The following is a 21,226-nucleotide window of genomic DNA, read 5'->3' on the forward strand; positions in this document are numbered from 1 at the left end:
GCTTGAACTTTTGCCATCACAAATTTTCCACCTATTAAGGTAGCTGAATTTTGTCCGGATGAAGCAATGGTGGCTCTCATTTTGTACTGCCCTTACAGAATCTAGTTTGCTAGTTGAGACCTGAACAGATCAGGAACACTGAGCCAGAAATGAGACGGGAGGCAAATATGTGGCCCGTTGTGTCCTCAATACGATTTCAGAGCTGCGATGTGACCGTACAGCAAAAATTCAATCATGTTCTCACTCCCTAGTGATGCTGCTACTGCTTAAGGGGACCAAGAAGGGCACTAAAACGTTCCCTGATGCAACATATGTGTTATTTAAACATTACATAAAGGCTACAGAAGTGTAATCACTTTATGGCACCTACAGGAGGAGGAAAAGGGTGCTCCAATTTAGGAAGAATTAGTGCTGTCCTAAAGGAGCTGCTCACTATATAATAAATTATTTAATAACTGCACACTGATTCTTATGGTGCTGTTGCTTCCTTGTAGCCTTGGTAATAATAAAAGCAACAGATGTGACCATAATGTAAATAATTCATGTTTTCTTGTGTTTTCCAGACATGCATATTCTTGTGCTTTTTTGCTGTTTTTGACAGCTGTACCGAAGACTGAGTGTCCCCTTGTGGCCAGTTGAGAAAATGCATGTATTTTAGGTCAGAATTTATTCCCACAATTGTCGTTGTTGGCAAAATTATTCTCTTTATGGTTACTTTTTTCCACAATTTAAAATAATGGTTAACAGTAGTAATAGATGCAATGGGTTGCAACTGTTGTTGAAGGGTTGGGAAGTATCCAAGTCTCTGTTTAAAACTAACAAAAGCACAACAAAACAGCATATTAGCAGGTATGGAGTCGATGCAATCTTGCTTCCTCAGGGACCAATTTACTTCCTATCTTTTTGAAGGGCACACTTGAATGAATCATTGTGTTAAAATAACCAAACTTGGTTCAAATATCTTGCATAAAATTAAGCTAAATGCCAACTTTATGGATAATTTTCTAGAAAAGTGATTACGATAAGAAGCCATTGTCTGTGTATTCTCAATACAACCTAAAATACAACTCTCGCAGGCCTAGTACAAGTTGGGATGGACTGATCTGAGGTGTTAAGTAAATTTGAGCTGGCTGATAAGACCTAATCTTGAATAACTCCACTAATGCTACTCCATTAAAATCCATTTTGAGACCTGGATCTGGCTCAGCGTGTGGGCCATAAATCAACATGCAATATCGAAGAAAATCACCTAACCCTCAAGATATTACTTTATACAAAATACTGAACTTGTAAGAAATGGACCTTTCAAATCTTGCAAGCAGAGGAAAAAATGTCTGACCTCTGGTCCTGACGCTTTCATATTGACCTCCACCAAACTTCTGCAGAAAACATAATCGTAAGAAATGTTTTGAATGAATCCGGATAATCCCAGATTGGTTCTGATAAAACACTACATAAAGTTTCCAGTTAGAATCAAAATAACTTTTTACTTCCCAGTTCCTTCCAATCATCAAAGGAACCGAGAAACCAATATGTTGGCATGCAGAACCAATGTCACTTTTAGATTATTATTAATTTTTAATCTAAAAGAAACTTTAAGAAACTTTATCTAAAAGGACCTTTTTTAAGAGTGTTAAAATCAACTGTTTTCCCCCCATTCTCTTAAAAATGTACACACTTCACACTCCTTACCAGTTTGATTTTGATGGTTGAAGCTGAGATGGATCCTGGTAGCAGAGATTGAATAACACATCATCAAATCTGGCACAGGCTTGGACTTCATGAACCGACATGACTGCAGCATCCAGAAGGAAAAGGATTTTGACAGACACCAAAGTGTATGCACTAGATACAAGCTCAGCCTTGAGCTTCAAGCTTCATAAATCAGTGTAATAGTATGGTAAAAGTAGACCTTACGAATCAAGCACTATAGAACTGACTCATGCTGGTTTTGTGAACTTGATCAAACAATTCATTCAAAAGGTTCAACATCAAACTGGACAGTACTAATTCTCTGATTAACTGTCAAGGTAAGATTTCCAGTGAAAATAGCTCTAATTTTGGCCTGTTTTGTTGTTTGGCTTCAGAACATAATGCATTTGTATACAATTGTATGGTTCCTGTTCTGTTCTTACCTTGTGTGTCTACAGAAAGATGAAAGTCATACAGGTTAGGAAAAATATTAGAGTTAATGACGACTTTTCAGTGAACTACTCCTTCAAATCGCAGTATTAACCAGGCCATGACACAGCCGTCACACTGCCCTCCAAGAGATTACATCTGACTCTTGTTATGCCCTGGCAGGGCCAGTGTAATATTTTGGTAACCTTAGGCACTTAATGATCCTAGCTGCAATAAGACAGTCACGTAAGCTTCCCAAGAGTCGTCCATTTATAACACCGACAGGTGTTGCATGAAATTCGGCCTCTCCATCAGCTGGTAGGTAAGAAGCCTGAAGAATTGACATCTGCTGGAACAGTTATGCCTTGGTAGGGTGCTCTATTAAGATTCAGAAAATACATATGTATATACACGACTGTTCAACAGTTTGAGGTCGATTTTTAAAGATCTTATGCTTGTCGAGGCTGCATTTGTTTGATCAAAACTACAGTGATATTGTGAATATTATTACAATTTAAAACCACAATTTCCTAATTTAATATATTGGCAAATGTGATTTAATCCTGTTATGGCAAAACTGAATTTTTCAACAGTCATTCCTCCAGTCTTCAGTGTCACATTCAGTTTCCTTTAAACATAATCTAATATGGTGATTTGGTCCTCAAGAAACATTTCCTATGATTAAGATTATTGAAAACAAGTTTACAAATGAATAGTGCTGGTCATTCTGTATGGCACTGGCAAATTAAACTGAGAAAGGTCATTAACTTATGACCTTTAATGCGTGGGGTATTCATTTATTCATCGCTGGCGGAAGAACTGACGGTGATGGTAAAAATAAAATAGGCCTTTTATTGATTAGGTCACATTTATAGGTTTAATTTTCAGTGCAAATGGAGACAAGTCGATAGGTCTCTGCTGAGTTCAGAGTGAACATTTATTTTGTATCTATTGGATGATGTCTTTTAAAGGAGATTTGATTAGTAGTGAGAGTGACCGTAAGTGGTAGATGGAAATGCATTGAGGTCAAAAATAAGAGAAGGATAACGGATTTGTGTTTAAGGAACAAGGAAGCATATATAGAGGAGGTCATAGTGGTAAAGAACATCATTAAATCTATGATAAATTCACATTTAGTACCTGAATGTTAGCATATTAAGTCTTTATTGGAGCAGGTCGGTTCACTTTGTGGTAATCTTGGTTCTGCTGTTTTCTAGGCATGCAATCACAGCTTCTATGGGGAGAGACAGAATATCCAAATCTGTTTGTCAAAGTCACAATTTTGTCATACATTTGGTTTCTTTAGCTCAAATCACACTGAACAACTCCTTAACATTCACATTAGTTAGCCCAGCTAATGCTAGAAAAAGCAAACAAGCAGTCTTTTGACTGAAAGGAAATATATGACAAAGTATATTAGAAATTGCAATAATTTCACCCGGTGATAACAATAAAAGCAATGTTCTGAGATTCTATACAAATGTTTAGTAATTTCCTTTTTCCGTCAGTCCTATCTTTGTAAATCAGAGACCGCTTTCTAAGTGATGTGTTCTAGAACCTGGATGAGGATGGTATCTAGGACATCACTGCTGTAGTCCACATGCTCAAGACGAAGAGAGGGAATGAAAGACACCAGCAGACGGCTCAGGTTCAGACGCAGCGTCCTCAGTTTGCAGCTGTCGTCTTTCTCTTCCTTTCCTCTCTGGCTCCGTTCCCTGAGCTCTGCCAGTTGAGTCCTCAGCTGATCACACTGGGCAGAAAGCTTGCTCTTCTCCTCTTCTGCACTCTCCAGCTAGACACAGCACAGACACAATTCAAATCTTTTAAATAGAACTTTTTGAAAACTTTTACAGTTGCAGAAGACAGTATGAGAGTGGTGCTGATTTGTGCAAAAGTCACTGCCATAATGCTGGGCTGTTGTGGGTGCTTGCTAGGGTGCTCCTATGCAGTTGCTAAGGTGTTGTTTGGTTGTAGCTTAATAGCTTAAACTCAACATAGTCACTCAACATAGCCATGTTGTTATTAATAATACCTCAAATGAAAGCTACTAAAAATAGTTTTCTTCAACTGAAATAAAGCAGAAATAAAATATTAAAGTTTATATAATTTTTTTTAACTTAAGTGTGTAATGTTGCTGTTAGAGCATAAACAACATCTGCAATTTACGACAGTCAAAGTTCTACGCAAAGGGAGACATTTTCTTTTAAAGGAATCGCTGTTTAAGGACTGCACAAAACAGCTGAGAGTGAAAGAGGACCACAATGAGCTTCTGCCTGGGTTTGTGACATCACTAACCCTAATGTTTACATAAACCCCGCCCCCAGGAACATTTGGAGTGACAAACACAAACACACTGAGACTGCTAACCAATCAGAGCCCATTGCATATTTCTGAGGGAGGGGCTTCATCGAACCGGGAACTCAACAGACGGTTTTGACGAGAATGGAAGCAGCGGTGTAGAATAAAGGTAAAATATGTGAAAATAATGGGCTTTTTTTAAAACAAAGCATGAACACGTTACTCATAAACGCAACCATACTTCTGAAAAAAGCTGATCAACCACCCCTTTAATTTTATATGAAAATCTGGCTGCCTTGGCAACTTACTAAAAACAAAATAAGTTAAATATAATTAAGTATAAACTTACATCTGAATAGAATAATTTAAATGAAAATGGCAAAATCACATATACAAAATGACAAAAAATGTAAACATAAAAGCAAATTCAAAACATTCATAAATAATGAGTATTTAAATAGTACTGAAACCTATAAATCTTTTTAACCCATTTACAACCTTTTTGTAAAAAAGTTACTTACTTGATAGATGATAACATTTTTACAATTAGTTTTCATTTGATAGCATTCATTGACTACATTAGTTAACATGAGCTAACAAAGAGTAGCACTTCAAATCTTGGTAAATGTTAATTTCAGTATTTACCAGGGTTGTTATTACTTATGAAAACTAGAATTAAAACGATTCAAACACTGTTAATTGAAATAAAGCTCAAATTAATAATATCACACTCTTATCAGCCAAACAGATTCGAGGACCAGAAAGAACAGTTTCATATATATATTTGAAATAAATTATATATAAATATATAATGACTTTAGTGTAAAGTGTACCATAACTTATAATAATAATTGTGGGTAGTGACAAGAAATGTCTTACTAACAACCATCCCACAGCTCAAATCCATCAGCTCTCCTCTTACCCTGCAGATGAGCTGGTTCCTTTCGTCCTCCAGGGCGGCGCTGTGCTCTTGAAGCACCTCCAGTTCCTGGCGGCACGCATCTCTCTCCTCCGCTGTCTCGTGCATCAGCTCCATTAGCTCATCCTGCCACTGTTGCGCCTCTGCCAAGTTACATTCCTCTTCTTCCTCCTCCTCTTCATCATCATCATGACCTTCATGATGCACCACCCATTTCTTCTCATTTTTCAGGGGCAATTCAATTATCCGTGCCGCAGCTGAGCAGTATTCCCTCCCTGTCCCAGATGATGCATCTCTTTCACAGGTCTCTTCTGCAGCTGCGAGCCCCTGATGCGACTCAATTCCTTCCATCATACCGCACGCAGCTTTGCTCGCGAGTGTATCGGATTGAGTGAGAGTCTTTCTCTCCTCATTCAAAGCAGGCCAGTGTGTCTGAAAGAAGAGTTCTTGTGGCGGGGTGAGAGAGGGGACAGGAAAGGATGGCGTCACCTCCATCTGTGTTTCTATGGCAGAAAACTTTTGTTTTACTCTGGAAAAATAAAACATAAACCTTTATAAATGATTTATGAAACATTTTTACTATAGAAATATGTATAAACTATATTATTCCTACCTTCTTAGAGAGTTGGAGACAGCGGTCAGGTTAATAAGGGGCAATGGAGACCTCTCAGCTAAAGACGGTCCTAAACATGAAAGGAATATTTAATAATAAGAGATGGTTCATTCAAAAATGAAAATTCGATCATAACTCAACATCATGCCATATGTATTAGTTCCTCTGAGGAACACAAAATAATATATTTTGAAAAATGTCTCCGTGTTGTGTTATTTGTTAATAAAATGAAAGGCAACATGGTTTAATATTGTTGACTTATATTTTAGGGACAAAAACAGTTGAAACGTTCTTCAAAAAAAAATTATTTTGTAGAGGGAGGAAAGTCATACAGGTTTGAAATGACGTGGATAAGTAAATGATGAAAGAATTTACTTTTTTGGGTGGACTATACCTTTAAGGCTTGAATTAAGGCAAGTTAAGTGTGAGCTTATGGAAAGAACAATTAAATAAATGCTTAAAACTAACATGTTACACTACCAATCAAACATTTGTGGTCAGAAGAATGATTAATATTATCTTTTTAATGTAATAATTTAATTTAATAAAAACACATTCAATTGATCAAAGGTAAAAAAAGACTTCTATTTGAAATAAATGCTGTTGTTTTGAACTTCATCATAGCATCCTACAAAAACAAAAAGACAATAATATGTCTTTGTTAATACAACAGACATCCTTGAAAATCATTAAAAAAAAAAAAATCTTACTGACCCCAAATTTTTGAATGGTACTGTACATAGTTGAATTAAAGTTATTTAAGTTTTTCTATATTTAATTTAAGTAAATACAATTTATTTTTCACATACAGCAAAAAATCACATGCTCAAATTTATTACATTTTTTTTTTTTAAAGAAAAAAACGACAGACAACTAAACATTGCATGAAAAGCCAAAGTTTCAAAGTCTCGGAGGCATTTCATTAACAGAAACAAAAGCCACATCTACCAGAACCTCTAAATCCACAAGATAAGGTGGGTCAAAGCTATTTTAGTTTAGCTTTTACGTGGCGTTGCATCTTTACCAGATATTACAGAGGTTGCTGGATGTCTGGGTGCCTGAATGGTTGTTAACGCTGGTTCGTCTTGAGTTTGTGTGATCTGAAAGGAGAACACAAGATTCTGATATTGATTTTGATGAATAATCCATTTACATTGGCATCAATGTAGAAGTTGATTCATTAGCATTGGCTCCTTGGTTCTCTAGTAGAGTAAGTTATAAATGTTCTTACTTCTGGAATGTTCTCCTCGAGCAGACTCTTAGTATTTCTCCGCCTGAATATATAGAGAATGTGCTGAATCTTATAATGCTTCTGGTATTCTTAATGTCAAGAAACAATCAGTAATATTGACAATGTAACTTACTGGCGTTTAAAGGGTTTAGGGTATGACTTTTGATCTTCCTCCTCATCCTCTAATTCTTCCTCCACCAAGCAGCTCCTGTGTGGAGCTCAGAGTAAGGTGACAATAAAATGAACAATAAGCATGTTGAGAAACCCAGCAAGGAGGTAGGCATCACTAAACAAAAATTATAATCATGTAGGGCTCAACAGAAAATACTGAATTCATTGACCTAGAAGTAATGGCAGTTATTCCTTCCCATCTGTTGAACTCAAATATTTGGCTTCCTTTGGGTTCCTTTAACCCTAATGTATCTTCTTAGATATCCCAGGCCCATTCAAACCCTTCCCTTTTCACTCATGATATCATGGCATAACTATTTTTTTATCGTCACCTGAACTGTGGGTCATAGTTCATGCCGCAGAACCATTTATCTGGCAGCTCAGTGATGGCATCTGGAAGCCTCCTCCACTTCAGGCAGCTGTCACACTGAACCCAGACTTGATCTGGAACTTTCCTTTCGGAAGAAGACATAGGTAAGATTATGAAATATTAAAGAGATATTTCACCTGAAAGTTAAATTGTTTCATCATTTACTCACCCTAGACACACACACACACACACACACACACACACACACACACACACACACACACAGGTGCTGGTCATATAATTAGAATATCATCAAAAAGTAGATGTATTTCATTAGTTCCATTCAAAAAGTGAAATGTGTATATCAAATTCATTCATTACACACAGACTGATATATTTCAAATGTTTATTTATTTTAATTTTGATGATTATAACTGACAACTAAGGAAAATCTCAAATTCAATATCTCAGAAAATTTGAATATTGTGAAAAGGTTCAATTTTGAAGACACCAGACAGTTGTCCAAAAGATGATGATTGACACCTTGCACAAGGAGGGCAAGACACACAAGATCATTGCAAAAGAGGCTAGCTGTTCACAGAGCTCTGTGTCCAAGTACATTAATAGAGAGACCAAGGGAAGGAAAAGATGTGGTATAAAAAAAAAGTGTACAATCAATAGGGATAACCGCATGCTGGAGAGGATTGTGAAACAAAACCAATTCAAAAATGTGGGGGAGATTCACAAAGAGTGGACTGCAGCTTGAGTCAGTGCTTCAAGAACCACTACACACAGACGTAAGACATGGGTTTCAGCTGTCGCATTCCTTGTGTCAAGCCACTCTTGAACAACAGACAGCGTCAGAAGCGTCTCGCTTAAAAAAGGACTGGACTGCTGCTGAGTGGTCCAAAGTTATGTTCTCTTATGATAGTAAATTTAGCATTTCCTTTGGAAATCAGGTTCCCAGAGTCTGGAGGAAGAGAGAAGAGGCACACAATCCAAGTTGCTTGAGGTGCAGTGTAAAGTTTCCACAGTCAGTGATAGTTTGTGGTGCCATGTCATCTGCTGGTGTTGGTCCACTGTGTTTTCTGAGGTCCAAGGTCAACACAGCCGTATACCAGGAAGTTTTAGAGCACTTCATGCTTCCTGCTGCTGACCAACTCTATGGAGATGCAGATTTCATTTTCCAACAGGTTTTGGCACACAGCGCTAAAGCTACCAGTACCGGTTTAAGGACCATGGTATCCCTGTTATTATTTGGCCAGCAAACTCGCCTGACCTTAACCCCATAGAAAATCTATGAGGTATTGTGAAGAGGAAGATGTGATATGCCAGACCCAAGAATGCAGAAGAGCTGAAGTCAACTATCAGAGCAACCTGGTCTCTCATAACACCTGAGCAGTGCCACAGACTGATCGACTCCATGCCACGCTCCATGCATTACTGCAGTAATTCAGGGAAAAGGAGCCCCAACTAAGTATTGAGTGCTGTACATGCTCATACTTTCCATTTTTATGCTTTTTAATTTGCCAAGATTTCTAAAAATCCATTCTTTGTATTGTTCTTAAGTAATATAAAAAATTTCTGAGATACTAAATTTGGGATTTTCCTTATTTGTCAGTTACAATTATCAAAATTAAGAGAAATAAACATTGGAAATATATCGGTCTGTGTGTAATGAATGAATATAATATACAAGTTTCACTTTTTGAATGGAATTAGTGAAATAAATCAACTTTTGAATGATAATCTAATTATATGACCAGAATCTGCATATATTTAATCCAATACTTTTTGTCATCCAAGAAAAACAAAAGGAGAAACTTTGGAGAATATGCTTTCATAGTGGATGCTGACAGAGTGTGCAAGCTTCAGAAAGCACACAAAAGCACCATAGAAGTATCATTAAATTAATCCATATGCCTTGGGTACTATCAAAACTTGTATTCTTAGGGTGGGAAACAGACTAACATTTTTAATCAGTGGTTTACAAAACTTCTCTGAATGATCCTTTCAAAAATCACAAAATCACAAATCACAGTTGATGAATAACCAAAATAGATCTATGCTGGGATTCACAATTAAATTTTGGCCTGTACTCCTGCCAAAGGTCATTGTGCAACTTTAAAAGATATGAAATTCAAAGCATATGGTCAATTTTATTTTTGTTTATTTTTTTTGCCACCTTAAGAGGGACAATTCTTAGTGTCTCCTTTTGTGCAGTGTTATTTTAGTATTACAGTTATATATAACTAATATTTAATATATATTTTTATTTTTCTCAGTTTTCATTTTAATTCTAGTTTAATCATTCTGATATATTTCTCTTTTTTAAAACATTTTTTTTAAACTTTTTTAAAACATAAAAAATTATTTTTATTTAAGTGTTTTATTTTTATTTAAATGAAAAATATAATATTTCATCTAATATCTATATTTTCTTTTAATTCAGCTTTATTTCAAGTACTTTAAATGATTTTTAATAGTTTTAGTTAAGAGGAACATCACTGCTTTTGTGTTCCATGGAAGAAAGTCAGTCATGGGGGGAGAACAATTCCTTTAAAAATATCTAGAAATGTCCTTAAAACCCTTAGATTTTTTGGATTAATGACAAGTTATCGACGGCAGTACTCACAACACATCCTCTATTGCTACTGTGCACTTCGGGTCCTCTTTCTTTCGTTTGTAGCGGATTTCGTTCCAATACTCCTCCAGCTTTATGCCGAGGTTGTGCATGATCTTCCTGTACAAAATAGTGCCTTTCCATCAAAGTAACCCAAGGGGATCATTTGGGGTAAATACCAGCAGAGTGATAAACAGCGTTTGTTGAGCGCACCTGTATTTATCGGTGTCATCAAAGTCTTGTTTGTTGTGAGTGGGCTGAAGGAAATTGCACTCTATAACACCAATAACACCCACACCTTTTCTTTCGGCCTGTTATAAGCATAAACCATGGCTTTTAGTATTGAATTTATGGGCAAAGGAAGCAGAAGAAACATGCAATCGTTTCTGGTTACCTTACATTGGCAGCCCACTTTCACATATGGCTTTATTAGCCTGTTCTTATGGTACATCATAATCCCATAATGCTCTTTGCTTTGGGTGTTGTATCCGAAAGTGATGCGCACACGTTTGTTCTGAGCCCCGAGTTAAGAAATGCTGAAACAATAATAATGTTATATGTGTGTGTGCACTCCAAAAAAACATAATATTTTCTAAGGATACGAGGAATGAGGGTCTGTAGTTGTCCTGCGCAATAAGAGCCAGACTTTTGGATATCAGCTGACTTTTCACTCTTTGTCCTCGCATAATGATTTGCATACGAGGCTTCAGGTATAAGATGCTACAGTATGCCTACATTACAAAAACATGAAGAATCAATATTCCTCCTAACCCATCACCAAACAGTCTTATTTTTTTATCCCATCTCCTCCATTGGACATATTTGTCTCTTATCAATAGAACATAGACATGATTATGTATATTTCCTTCTAGTAAGTATAAAAGCATGCCATATTCTTGCGAGATGTGCTCTGCTCACCCGTAAGGAGTATTCACTTTCAGGGGTCATGTTGCTCTTGTCACTGGTGTTTGCGCTGACCAGAATGTCATATTTATCTGTGTCAAAGTCTAATTCAGTCTCTCCATTTGAGGTCCTAAAAAACACACATTTTGGGGTCGGTAAGACTTTTTAAATGTTATTGAAAAAAGTCTCTCATGCTCTACTCCTTTTCAGCCATGGGGAAAACAATAGAGTTAAAAATTAAAAAGGTAGTTGTGACTTTATATCTCACAATTCAGACTTTTCTTCTCAGAATCGTCAGTGTAGCCTACATCTATGCAGTTATAAACTTGCAATTGTGAGATAATATCTTGCAATACTGAGTTTATTTCTCACAATTCTGATTTGTTTTTCTTCCCTCCGAATTAGAAGCAAAGTACGAATTGTGAGATATAGACTTTTGCAGGAAAAACGTCATAAATATCAGAAACCAAGGGAAGTTATTATTATTATTTTTTTTTTCTGTGGTGGAAACAGACTTTTATAGCTTTCATAAGAAGGTTGCATTTATCTGGTCACAAATATAGTAAAAAAAACTCTGATATTGAAATATTATTACCGTTAAAAGTAACTATTTTCTATTTTAATATATAATGTAATTTACTTCCTGTGTCTTCAGGGTCATGTGTTCCTTCAAAAATCATTCTGATATGCTGATTTGTCTTAATTTTTTATTAATGTTGAAAACAGTTGTACTGTTCTTGTGATTCATAAGAAAGTTTTCTGAAGTTTCCAAGTACAGCAATGATTTAAAACAGAATTATTCTCCCCAGCCATCAGTCATTCAATCCATCCATTTGTGCGTGTATGCAGCGGAGCTCACATGCGAAGGTTCCAGATGATGATGCGTGTTCCTGTGTGTCCGGCGGCGCTGATGGCGCGGAGCTCTGCAAACAGCTCTTTCTCTGAGTTGAAGAGCGAGTGTGAGAGGATCGCTCTCAGACTGCCTCCATCCTCTACACTAGTGAGATCAAAGATCAAGAATTCAGTTTCACTCAAAGCTTTAAAAATGCAAATGCATAAATGCAATTAAAATATGAATTGGGATCAGTTGGGATCTTTGCACAAGCTTTAAAGAGATAGTTCACCCAAAAAAAGAAAATGATGTAATTAATTACTCTGTCATTAAAGGGGTAGTTCACCCAAATAGCAAAATTTTGTCATTAATAACTTACCCTTATGTTGTTCCAAACCCGTGAGACCTCTGTTTATTTTTGGAACACAGTTTAAGATATTTTATATTTAGTCCGAGAGCTCTCAGTCCCTCCATTGAAACTGTGTGTTCGGTCTACTGTCCATGTCCAGAAAGGTAAGAAAAACATCATCAAAGTAGTCCATGTGACATCAGAGGGTCAGTCAGAATTTTTTGAAGCATCGAAAATACATTTTGGTCCAAAAATAGCAAAAACTATAACTTTATTCAGCATTGTCTTCTCTTCTGTGTCTGTTGTAAGAGAGAGTTCAAATCAAAGCAATTTGTGATATCAGGTTCGCGAACGAATCATTCGATGTAACCGGATCTTTTTGAACCAGTTCACCAAATCGAACTGAATCATTTTAAACGGTTTGCGTCTCCAATACACATTAATCCACAAATGACTTAAGCTGTTAACTTTTTTAATGTGGCTGACACTCCCTGTGAGTTCAAACAAACCAATATCCCGTAAGTAATTCATGTACTCAAACAGTTTTTCTTACCTTTCTGGACATGGACAGTATACCGTACACACAGCTTCAATGGAGGGACTGAGAGCTCTCGGACTAAATCTAAAATATCTTAAACTGTGTTCCGAAGAGGTCTCACGGGTTTGGAACAACATGAGGGTAAGTTATTAATGACATAATTTTGCTATTTGGGTGAACTAACCCTTTAATGTCGTTCCAAACCTGTAAGACTTTCGTTCATCTTCAGAACACAATTGAAGATATTTTTGATGAAATCCGAGAGCATTCAAAGAGCAAAAGAACTACCCCGTTCAAGGCCCCGAAAGGTATGAAACTACGAGATAAGCTGTCGGAATTCATCCAAAATATCTTCATTTGTGTCCTGAAGATGAACAAAAGTCTTACGGTTTCTGAACGATTTGAGGGTGATTAATTAATGACCGAATTTAAATTTTTGGGTGAACGATCCCTTTAATAAAATTGAAAAGAAATCTGTAGAAGATTACTGGTTATGTCCATCGCGTCTGAATGTGATCATGGGCACCAAAACTCGCTGTGCTCCTATGGCCTCGAGGTAAGACTGGGACAGGAGTCCCACACTCATGGTGTCTCTGGTCTTGGTGAAAACAATGGCATCTTTTCCCAGACGCATGGACCCTGATTTAAACCCATTGCCATACACACCAACTGGAATGTGAAATTTCATTGCTTTCTTCTCACTGAAACCAAAGCTTAAAAACATCAGAAAAATTTGTTAACATGAATTACATACACTACTGTTGTTTGAGGTCAGTACGTTTTTTTTACTAATACTTTTCAGCAAAATATATGAAAATGGAAACCATTATTTTAAACAACATTTTGATCACATAAATGCAACCTTTCATTAAGAGATGACTTAACCTGCTCAAAAGGACACTAATACGCAGCTGAATTCATTCACAGCATGATATTTACAGTGATTACAAGAAGCCAATTAGGTGTCCTTAATTATTCTGGCTGTGGGCCCCAGCACCTCACTGTTGGTTTAATCTTATAGGCTTTTAGTGCTAATGACATAAGACCACTATGAATCCCTTGAATTAACTGAATAAGAGTTCTTAATTCTCTTGCAGTTATAGCAACCAGTAATTACAAGTCCATTTTAAACACTTTGTACTTGCTCCACTTAAAATGAATAATAAATTAGCTTAAGTAAATGGACAGGCTGTAGTGCTTTGTACCTGAGCATCTTATGTAGTCTGGCTCTGGTCAATCCCTCCCCATTGTCCATGAAAGAGAGGCAGTCTAGTCCTCTGATGCGTGTCCAGTCTATCCAGATCTGTTTAGCACGAACATCTGGGTCATACGAATTATCTGCAACACAATTCACAGTTCACAAACTAACTGGAACAGCTAATGTTAAGTTGACATACGTGTGATTTAGAGAACTCACCGATCAGCTCAGCTATAGCACTGAAGGGCCAGGTGTGACTTGTGGAATTAGCATGAAGAAATTTTGGACTAATCTACATGAAAAAAATAGGATGCTGATTGGAAAATAAGCATGAAATGTTAAAAGATTTCATTTAAAACCAGCATGGTTTTTTTTTTTCACATTTTGCTAATTATTTAGCATGCATCTGGCAATTACTACACTGATTTTTCGAACTGAAATATTTTTCTTATAAAGGTTATTTTACGTTTTACTTTCTACTTCAAAATGTCATGTATAATTCAAGGTATTACTTGCCATTAATTTTTAGAGTCAAAATCATTTCGACACAAATTGTTTTCAGTGTGTAACTATTTGTATATATTTTTAAATGATTTATATATTGTCATAGAATTTCATTTGGAGGTAGAATATGATTTGATAATGATTTAAAAAAACATTAACAATAAAATAACAAACATTATACAGTATTGTTCAAAATAATAGCAGTACAATGTGACTAACCAGAATAATCAAGGTTTTTCGTATATTTTTTTATTGCTACGTGGCAAACAAGTTACCAGTAGGTTCAGTAGATTCTCAGAAAAACAAATGAGACCCAGCATTCATGATATGCACGCTCTTAAGGCTGTGCAATTGGGCAATTAGTTGAATTAGTTGAAAGGGGTGTGTTCAAAAAAATAGCAGTGTGGCATTCAATCACTGAGGTCATCAATTTTGTGAAGAAACAGGTGTGAATCAGGTGGCCCCTATTTAAGGATGAAGCCAACACTTGTTGAACATGCATTTGAAAGCTGAGGAAAATGGGTCGTTCAAGACATTGTTCAGAAGAACAGCGTACTTTGATTAAAAAGTTGATTAGAGAGGGGAAAACCTATAAAGAGGTGCAAAAAATGATAGGCTGTTCAGCTAAAATGATCTCCAATGCCTTAAAATGGAGAGCAAAACCAGAGAGACGTGGAAGAAAACGGAAGACAACCATCAAAATGGATAGAAGAATAACCAGAATGGCAAAGGCTCAGCCAATGATCACCTCCAGGATGATCAAAGACAGTCTGGAGTTACCTGTAAGTACTGTGACAGTTAGAAGACGTCTGTGTGAAGCTAATCTATTTTCAAGAATCCCCCGCAAAGTCCCTCTGTTAAAAAAAAGGCATGTGCAGAAGAGGTTACAATTTGCCAAAGAACACATCAACTGGCCTAAAGAGAAATGGAGGAACATTTTGTGGACTGATGAGAGTAAAATTGTTCTTTTTGGGTCCAAGGGCCACAGGCAGTTTGTGAGACGACCCCCAAACTCTGAATTCAAGCCACAGTACACAGTGAAGACAGTGAAGCATGGAGGTGCAAGCATCATGATATGGGCATGTTTCTCCTACTATGGTGTTGGGCCTATTTATCGCATACCAGGGATCATGGATCAGTTTGCATATGTTAAAATACTTGAAGAGGTCATGTTGCCCTATGCTGAAGAGGACATGCCCTTGAAATGGTTGTTTCAACAAGACAATGACCCAAAACACACTAGTAAACGGGCAAAGTCTTGCTTCCAAACCAACACAATTAATGTTATGGAGTGGCCAGCCCAATCTCCAGACCTTAATCCAATTGAGAACTTGTGGGGTGATATCAAAAATGCTGTTTCTGAAGCAAAACCAAGAAATGTGAATGAATTGTGGAATGTTGTTAAAGAATCATGGAGTGGAATAACAGCTGAGAGGTGCCACAAGTTGACTCCATGCCACACAGATGTCAAGCAGTTTTAAAAAACTGTGGTCATACAACTAAATATTAGTTTAGTGATTCACAGGATTGCTAAATCCCAGAAAAAAAAAATGTTTGTACAAAATAGTTTTGAGTTTGTACAGTCAAAGGTAGACACTGCTATTTTTTTGAACACACCCCTTTCAACTAATTGCCCAATTGCACAGCCTTAAGAGCGTGCATATCATGAATGCTGGGTCTTGTTTGTTTTCTGACAATCTACTGAACCTACTGGTAACTTGTTTGCCACGAAGCAATAAAAAATATACTAAAAACCTTGATTATTCTGGTTAGTCACATTGTACTGCTATTATTTTGAACAAAACTGTATAACGATACAATATCAAAATTAGGATAAAAAAAAAGCTAAACAAAAATAAAATACAACAAAAGTATAAAAAAATACATGCTCAAAACTATTGCATTCTTAAAACAAAAAAAATTAATCCAAGAAGTAATAGAAAAACACAGGAGAACATCATAAACTACAACAAAACTGATAAATGCACGTTACTTACTGTGCTCAGAGGAATGCCACTTTTTCTAGTTGCCATTTTTGCTGGAAGATCTATGTTAGATATTGAAGAAAGCTGCAGAGAAGCTTTTGTGAGCTCTTACTGAAGAGCTTTTGCCGTCTGTGTCCAGATATAGCGCACACCCTGCTCTCACACTCCAGCTATGCACCCGCTGAGACTTCTAAAGGAGTTCCTCACATATTGTTCTGAGCAATAAATGCTGGTACAAATGTGTAACCTGAGACCTCTTTATTTTCATCTTTGAAATCTGGCTTTTGTTTAAGCAGGGGCTTTAAATACTAACTTACATACAGTACGTCAGACATAGCGAGAATGACGGATATTCAGGGGCCTCTTCCAAACCAGTGTTTCTTCCAAACTCTGCAGACATATTCATCACATGCATTTCAAGAAGAAGCAATACAACTAAGTGAGAAATGCCATAGAATTTTATTTTTGTAGTTCAGTTTTCTTTTCCAGATTAATGAAATCTTTATCAGTATAATTTATGGGTATAACCTAACAAGATGACTGTTACAATCCAGTGCGTAACTTTAAATATTAGTTTAGGATTCATTGATGTAGTTAACAAATATTGCATTTGTGTATTTCGCATCTTCAAATATTTAATACAAACAGAAGCTGGAGTTCTAATCTTAATCTTAAAGGAGGAGTTCACAAATTTATACATTTCGCTAGAGATGTACTCATCCTCAGGCCATCCAAAATGTGGATGAGTTGGTTTCTTCATTGGAACAGATTCAGAGAAATTTTGCATTATATCACTTGCTCACCAATGGATCCTCTACAGTGAATGGGTGCCGTCAGAATAAGAGTCCAAATAGCTGACAAAAACATAATAATCTTCAAATCATCCACATCACTCCAATCCATCAATTAAAATTTTGTGAAATTAATATCTATAGATTTGTAATAAACAATGCCGTTGGACTCTCGTTCTGACGGCACCCATTCACTGTAGATAAACCATTGGAGAAACAAGTGATGTAATACTACATTTCTCCAAATCTGCTCCAATAAAGAAACCAACTGGTCTACAACTTAGATGACCTGAGGTTGAGAACATTTTCTGCAATTTTTCACTTTTTTGATGAACTGTTCCTTTAAGACCACATAAATCCTGCTAAATGGCTCTTTAAGCTCAACATTTTGTTTGACAACTTTAACTTTTAGATAATGATACTCTATTTGTCTTTTCACCAAACCTTGATCAGATTTTAAAGCTTTTTGTATGTATTTACAATAATAAAGTACACAATGCATATAGTAACTTTTTGGAGTACCTGAAGACTTCTGTCAAGGGTTCAGTCTGAGTTCAGCCCAAAACTTTCTAGAAATAGCCTCTCTAAATACTGATGGGTCACTCTGGGTGTGTCTGAACTTGACTCCAGCTTTGCAACACAAACATACATGATTACTCTTTCTAGCTCTCACCACGGCTGCACTTTCTTCTCTGAAACAAACTGCCCATGGGGCTCTTTAGCCCCTGCAGGCAGTAATGCCAAGTACACTGGAGTGACGGCGCCCTCATCTGGTGACTTGGTTGCATTTGGTCCAGCCATGTCAGTCCTGACCCATCCTGGACAGCAGGCATTGCAGAGGATCTCATCTCCAGGCCGCTCTTTCAGCAGATTTCGGGCCAGGATTCTAGTCAGGGTTGTGAGGCCAGTTTTGGAGACGCCATATGCAGTGCTAGGCCAACCTCGCTCAGAGTGGACCCCTTCCTGAGCGTCACGGACAAAACGCTCCATCAGCCCAACTAGCTCTTCTTCTGTAATGTCATCGCTTCGGAAACGGGCCTGGAGTTCTGGACTACAGCGGCTTAAAGCCACCGAGCCCATTTCGCTGGACACATTCACTATCCGACCTAGAAAGAAATATGAGTGTTTGAAGGAATAGAAGAGAAGAGAAAACCACCAGGCAAAGGGTAACTGACATAACTTACCTCCTGGTTTGATAATGGGCAAAAACATATTGCACATATCTCTAGTTGCAAAGAAATTTGTCTTCAGTGTCACATCTGCTTGGATCCCAAAGGGGGTTGTGTCTGCCACTGCCATAAAGAGATCAAATATTGTTTTCATTACACATAATAACACAGCAGGTGAATTTATGATAGCATTTGATCCTTCTTGTGGTCCTTTAAGATGGACAAATTTGCCGTTTTGTAATTATTATCATTCATTTTTTTCTACTTCATTGGAATGGAACAATTGGTTTTGTGACACTTGCTATATGAACACAAGAAAGCATGGAAGTGACTAGAACAGCCTAAAATTGACTTCTAACCTGTGATCTTTAGTCAAAAAACTGAATAGAAAATTAATGGTAAATGCAAAAAATACTAAAACATCAAGCAATTTTTAGGGATACAATCTAAAATTCAGTAGTCTGTGATCATGTCTGAACATATAAAACTGCAAAACCAAATAAAAATAAAGAAATTACATCTGAAATTATTATTATAAGCAACTAGGTGATAGACATTTGGAGGATTATTTACAGTATATTTTATACAGGATTCTAGAAGTTTAACGATTATATTACAGTATATGATTTTTCTATACTCCTCCCACCAGATGTATTAACTTTAAAAAATCTTACACGTTTTTTGTAATGTGTGGTATTATATATATATATATATATATATATATATATATATATATATATATATATATATATATATATATATATATATATATATATATATATAGTGCAGAATTTAATGAATATTGTCTAGTAATATGAAATACAAAATAATCAAAATTGTAATTGAAACGGAATATAGTACATATTTGGGATTTTGTATTTCATATTACTAGACAATATTCATTAAATTCTGCACTATATATATATATATATATATATATATATATATATATATATATATATATATATATATATATTATTTTGATAATACTTACTATATATTATTTTGTACTTTGAGGAGCCATCTCATTTCGTTTATCTCATTCCGTCATTTTAATAGAAAATTAAAGTAAATAAATAAATAAAAGTATGATTATTCTCTATTTTCTATCTAGACGGCCCCTAAACCAGGGTTCATTCCTGAACAAATGTCTTTAGTCACCTTTGAAGGCGATGCCAGCGTTGTTGACGAGCACGTCCAGGCCGCCGTACTGCTCCGTGAAGAAGTCCCGTGCGGTGTGGACGCTGCGGGGGTCGGTGATGTCCAGCTGGTGGAAGAGCGCTGTCAAGCCTTCCTTCTTCAGACTTTCCACTGCTGCGGTTCCTCGACCGACATCCCGGGCTGTCAGGTACACGTCCCCGGAGTACTCTTTGCACAGTGACCGCACTACTGCGAACCCAATGCCTTTATTTGCACCAGTGACCAGAGCTACTTTGCTACTGCTCATATCTGCGAGGTGTCTGAAAATAAGACCATATTACGTGAACCAACGGAAACAGCAGCCTAATTAATCAAATAACGAAATTAAATACTTTTGGGAAATGTATGCATGATTCCAAGAAAACTCGTACCTACTGTACTATGCGGTGATCAATACACTTCTGTTTTTGGCAGTTTTGGGTTTGCGTCGCCACTGCGCATGCGCGGAGATATACGCACACGCTTGTGGCATAAAGCGTTGCAGTTCGATGTCTATGTCATGTGCATCATGTTTTGCTTGATTACACAGCAACAGTTATGAACTTTAAATCTTTCATTATTTTTAGGTAAATGTTTTTACATACTTTTCTATAAATTGACGCAACGACGATTGAAGCACGTGACCCGGCTGTGTTTTTGACTATGTGGATGTATATTTCGTTTGTAACTGCTGTTTGATGCAGTCCAAGGTAGACTGCTTGTAGATAACATTTCCACACTTATAGTTATGTTACTATCTATATTTGTTGTCCTTAGATACTGGAAGGAGGCTTATGGCAACTCAAACTATCAAGGTAATTGTATATTCCAAATATTTGTATATTCCTCTGTATGTATGTGTAAACTATTTAGGTTCAAAAAGCTGAAACCACATTGATAATATAATAATATACTTATCTGTTACCTTTGCAGGCCAAAGACTGTTATTTCTTGCTTGAGAAATATTTGTGGCTGTATAAAAAGGTATTTAGGCTGATTGTTATATTACATGACATTTATAAAAATCAATCCATTTTTAGGACTATAGAGAAAGAGAGAGAGAGAGAGAGAGAGAGAGCGCGAGCGAGAGACTTTTAGTAGACTTTTAAGCAGTAGGGTACTTACAAAACAACAAGTTGCACAGTTATAAGTAAAGAAAATAAATTTTCCTTGGTGTGCAGGTTGAAGCTGGCTTCAACAAATAAACTTGCTGTTACGAGGTGAAAATTGTCCAAGGCTGTAAGAAGTTTCAGCAAGCATTCATCAATTAAGACCCTCATGATAATCACAGACTACTTCTGGAATATGACTTTGTTGACCCTGCAAACACCCACAATGTAGTATACGTTGATTTAGGAAAGGAAAATGCATACAAATATTTAATAATCTATAGGTAAATATTAAATACTATGGAACTGCATGGATCGCTGATTGTTGGTATTGTAGGAACTCTATGTGTCTAGATTAACAAGACAAACAGCTATCACAAAAC

General features: G+C 36.5%; 2 protein-coding genes across 4 annotated transcripts; both read right to left on the reverse strand.

Annotated features, from left to right (window-relative positions):
- Positions 1-3,266: 3,266 nt before the first annotated feature.
- morc3b (MORC family CW-type zinc finger 3b) lies at positions 3,267-16,883 on the reverse strand. Of its 2 annotated transcripts, XM_052603972.1 has the most exons (18): positions 16,608-16,883; positions 14,326-14,398; positions 14,114-14,246; positions 13,397-13,621; positions 12,049-12,186; positions 11,205-11,319; positions 10,889-11,017; positions 10,681-10,800; positions 10,500-10,597; positions 10,299-10,406; positions 7,686-7,808; positions 7,316-7,390; positions 7,183-7,225; positions 6,976-7,051; positions 5,952-6,021; positions 5,342-5,867; positions 3,680-3,913; positions 3,267-3,355 (listed from the first exon to the last, which is right to left on the reverse strand). In XM_052603972.1, the coding sequence occupies exons 1-18, from the start codon at positions 16,641-16,643 to the stop codon at positions 3,347-3,349; spliced, it is 2,331 nt and encodes a 776-aa protein (XP_052459932.1). In that variant the 5' UTR covers positions 16,644-16,883; the 3' UTR covers positions 3,267-3,346. The 2 variants fall into 2 exon arrangements, with proteins under 2 accessions (XP_052459932.1, XP_052459923.1); XM_052603963.1 differs by having other exon boundaries at positions 3,267-3,913.
- A 152-nt stretch (positions 16,884-17,035) lies between these two features.
- On the reverse strand, positions 17,036-20,369 carry LOC128018510 (carbonyl reductase [NADPH] 1-like). Of its 2 annotated transcripts, none has more exons than XM_052604065.1 (4): positions 20,127-20,369; positions 19,717-20,015; positions 18,571-18,678; positions 17,036-18,492 (listed from the first exon to the last, which is right to left on the reverse strand). In XM_052604065.1, exons 2-4 carry the CDS (start codon positions 20,000-20,002, stop codon positions 18,056-18,058), a joined length of 831 nt encoding a protein of 276 aa, XP_052460025.1. In that variant the 5' UTR covers positions 20,003-20,015; positions 20,127-20,369; the 3' UTR covers positions 17,036-18,055. The 2 variants fall into 2 exon arrangements, with proteins under 2 accessions (XP_052460025.1, XP_052460033.1); XM_052604073.1 differs by having other exon boundaries at positions 20,131-20,205.
- Positions 20,370-21,226: the final 857 nt, after the last annotated feature.

This window comes from Carassius gibelio, chromosome A1 (genome assembly GCF_023724105.1).
Source record: "Carassius gibelio isolate Cgi1373 ecotype wild population from Czech Republic chromosome A1, carGib1.2-hapl.c, whole genome shotgun sequence".
NCBI classification, from domain to species: domain Eukaryota; kingdom Metazoa; phylum Chordata; class Actinopteri; order Cypriniformes; family Cyprinidae; genus Carassius; species Carassius gibelio.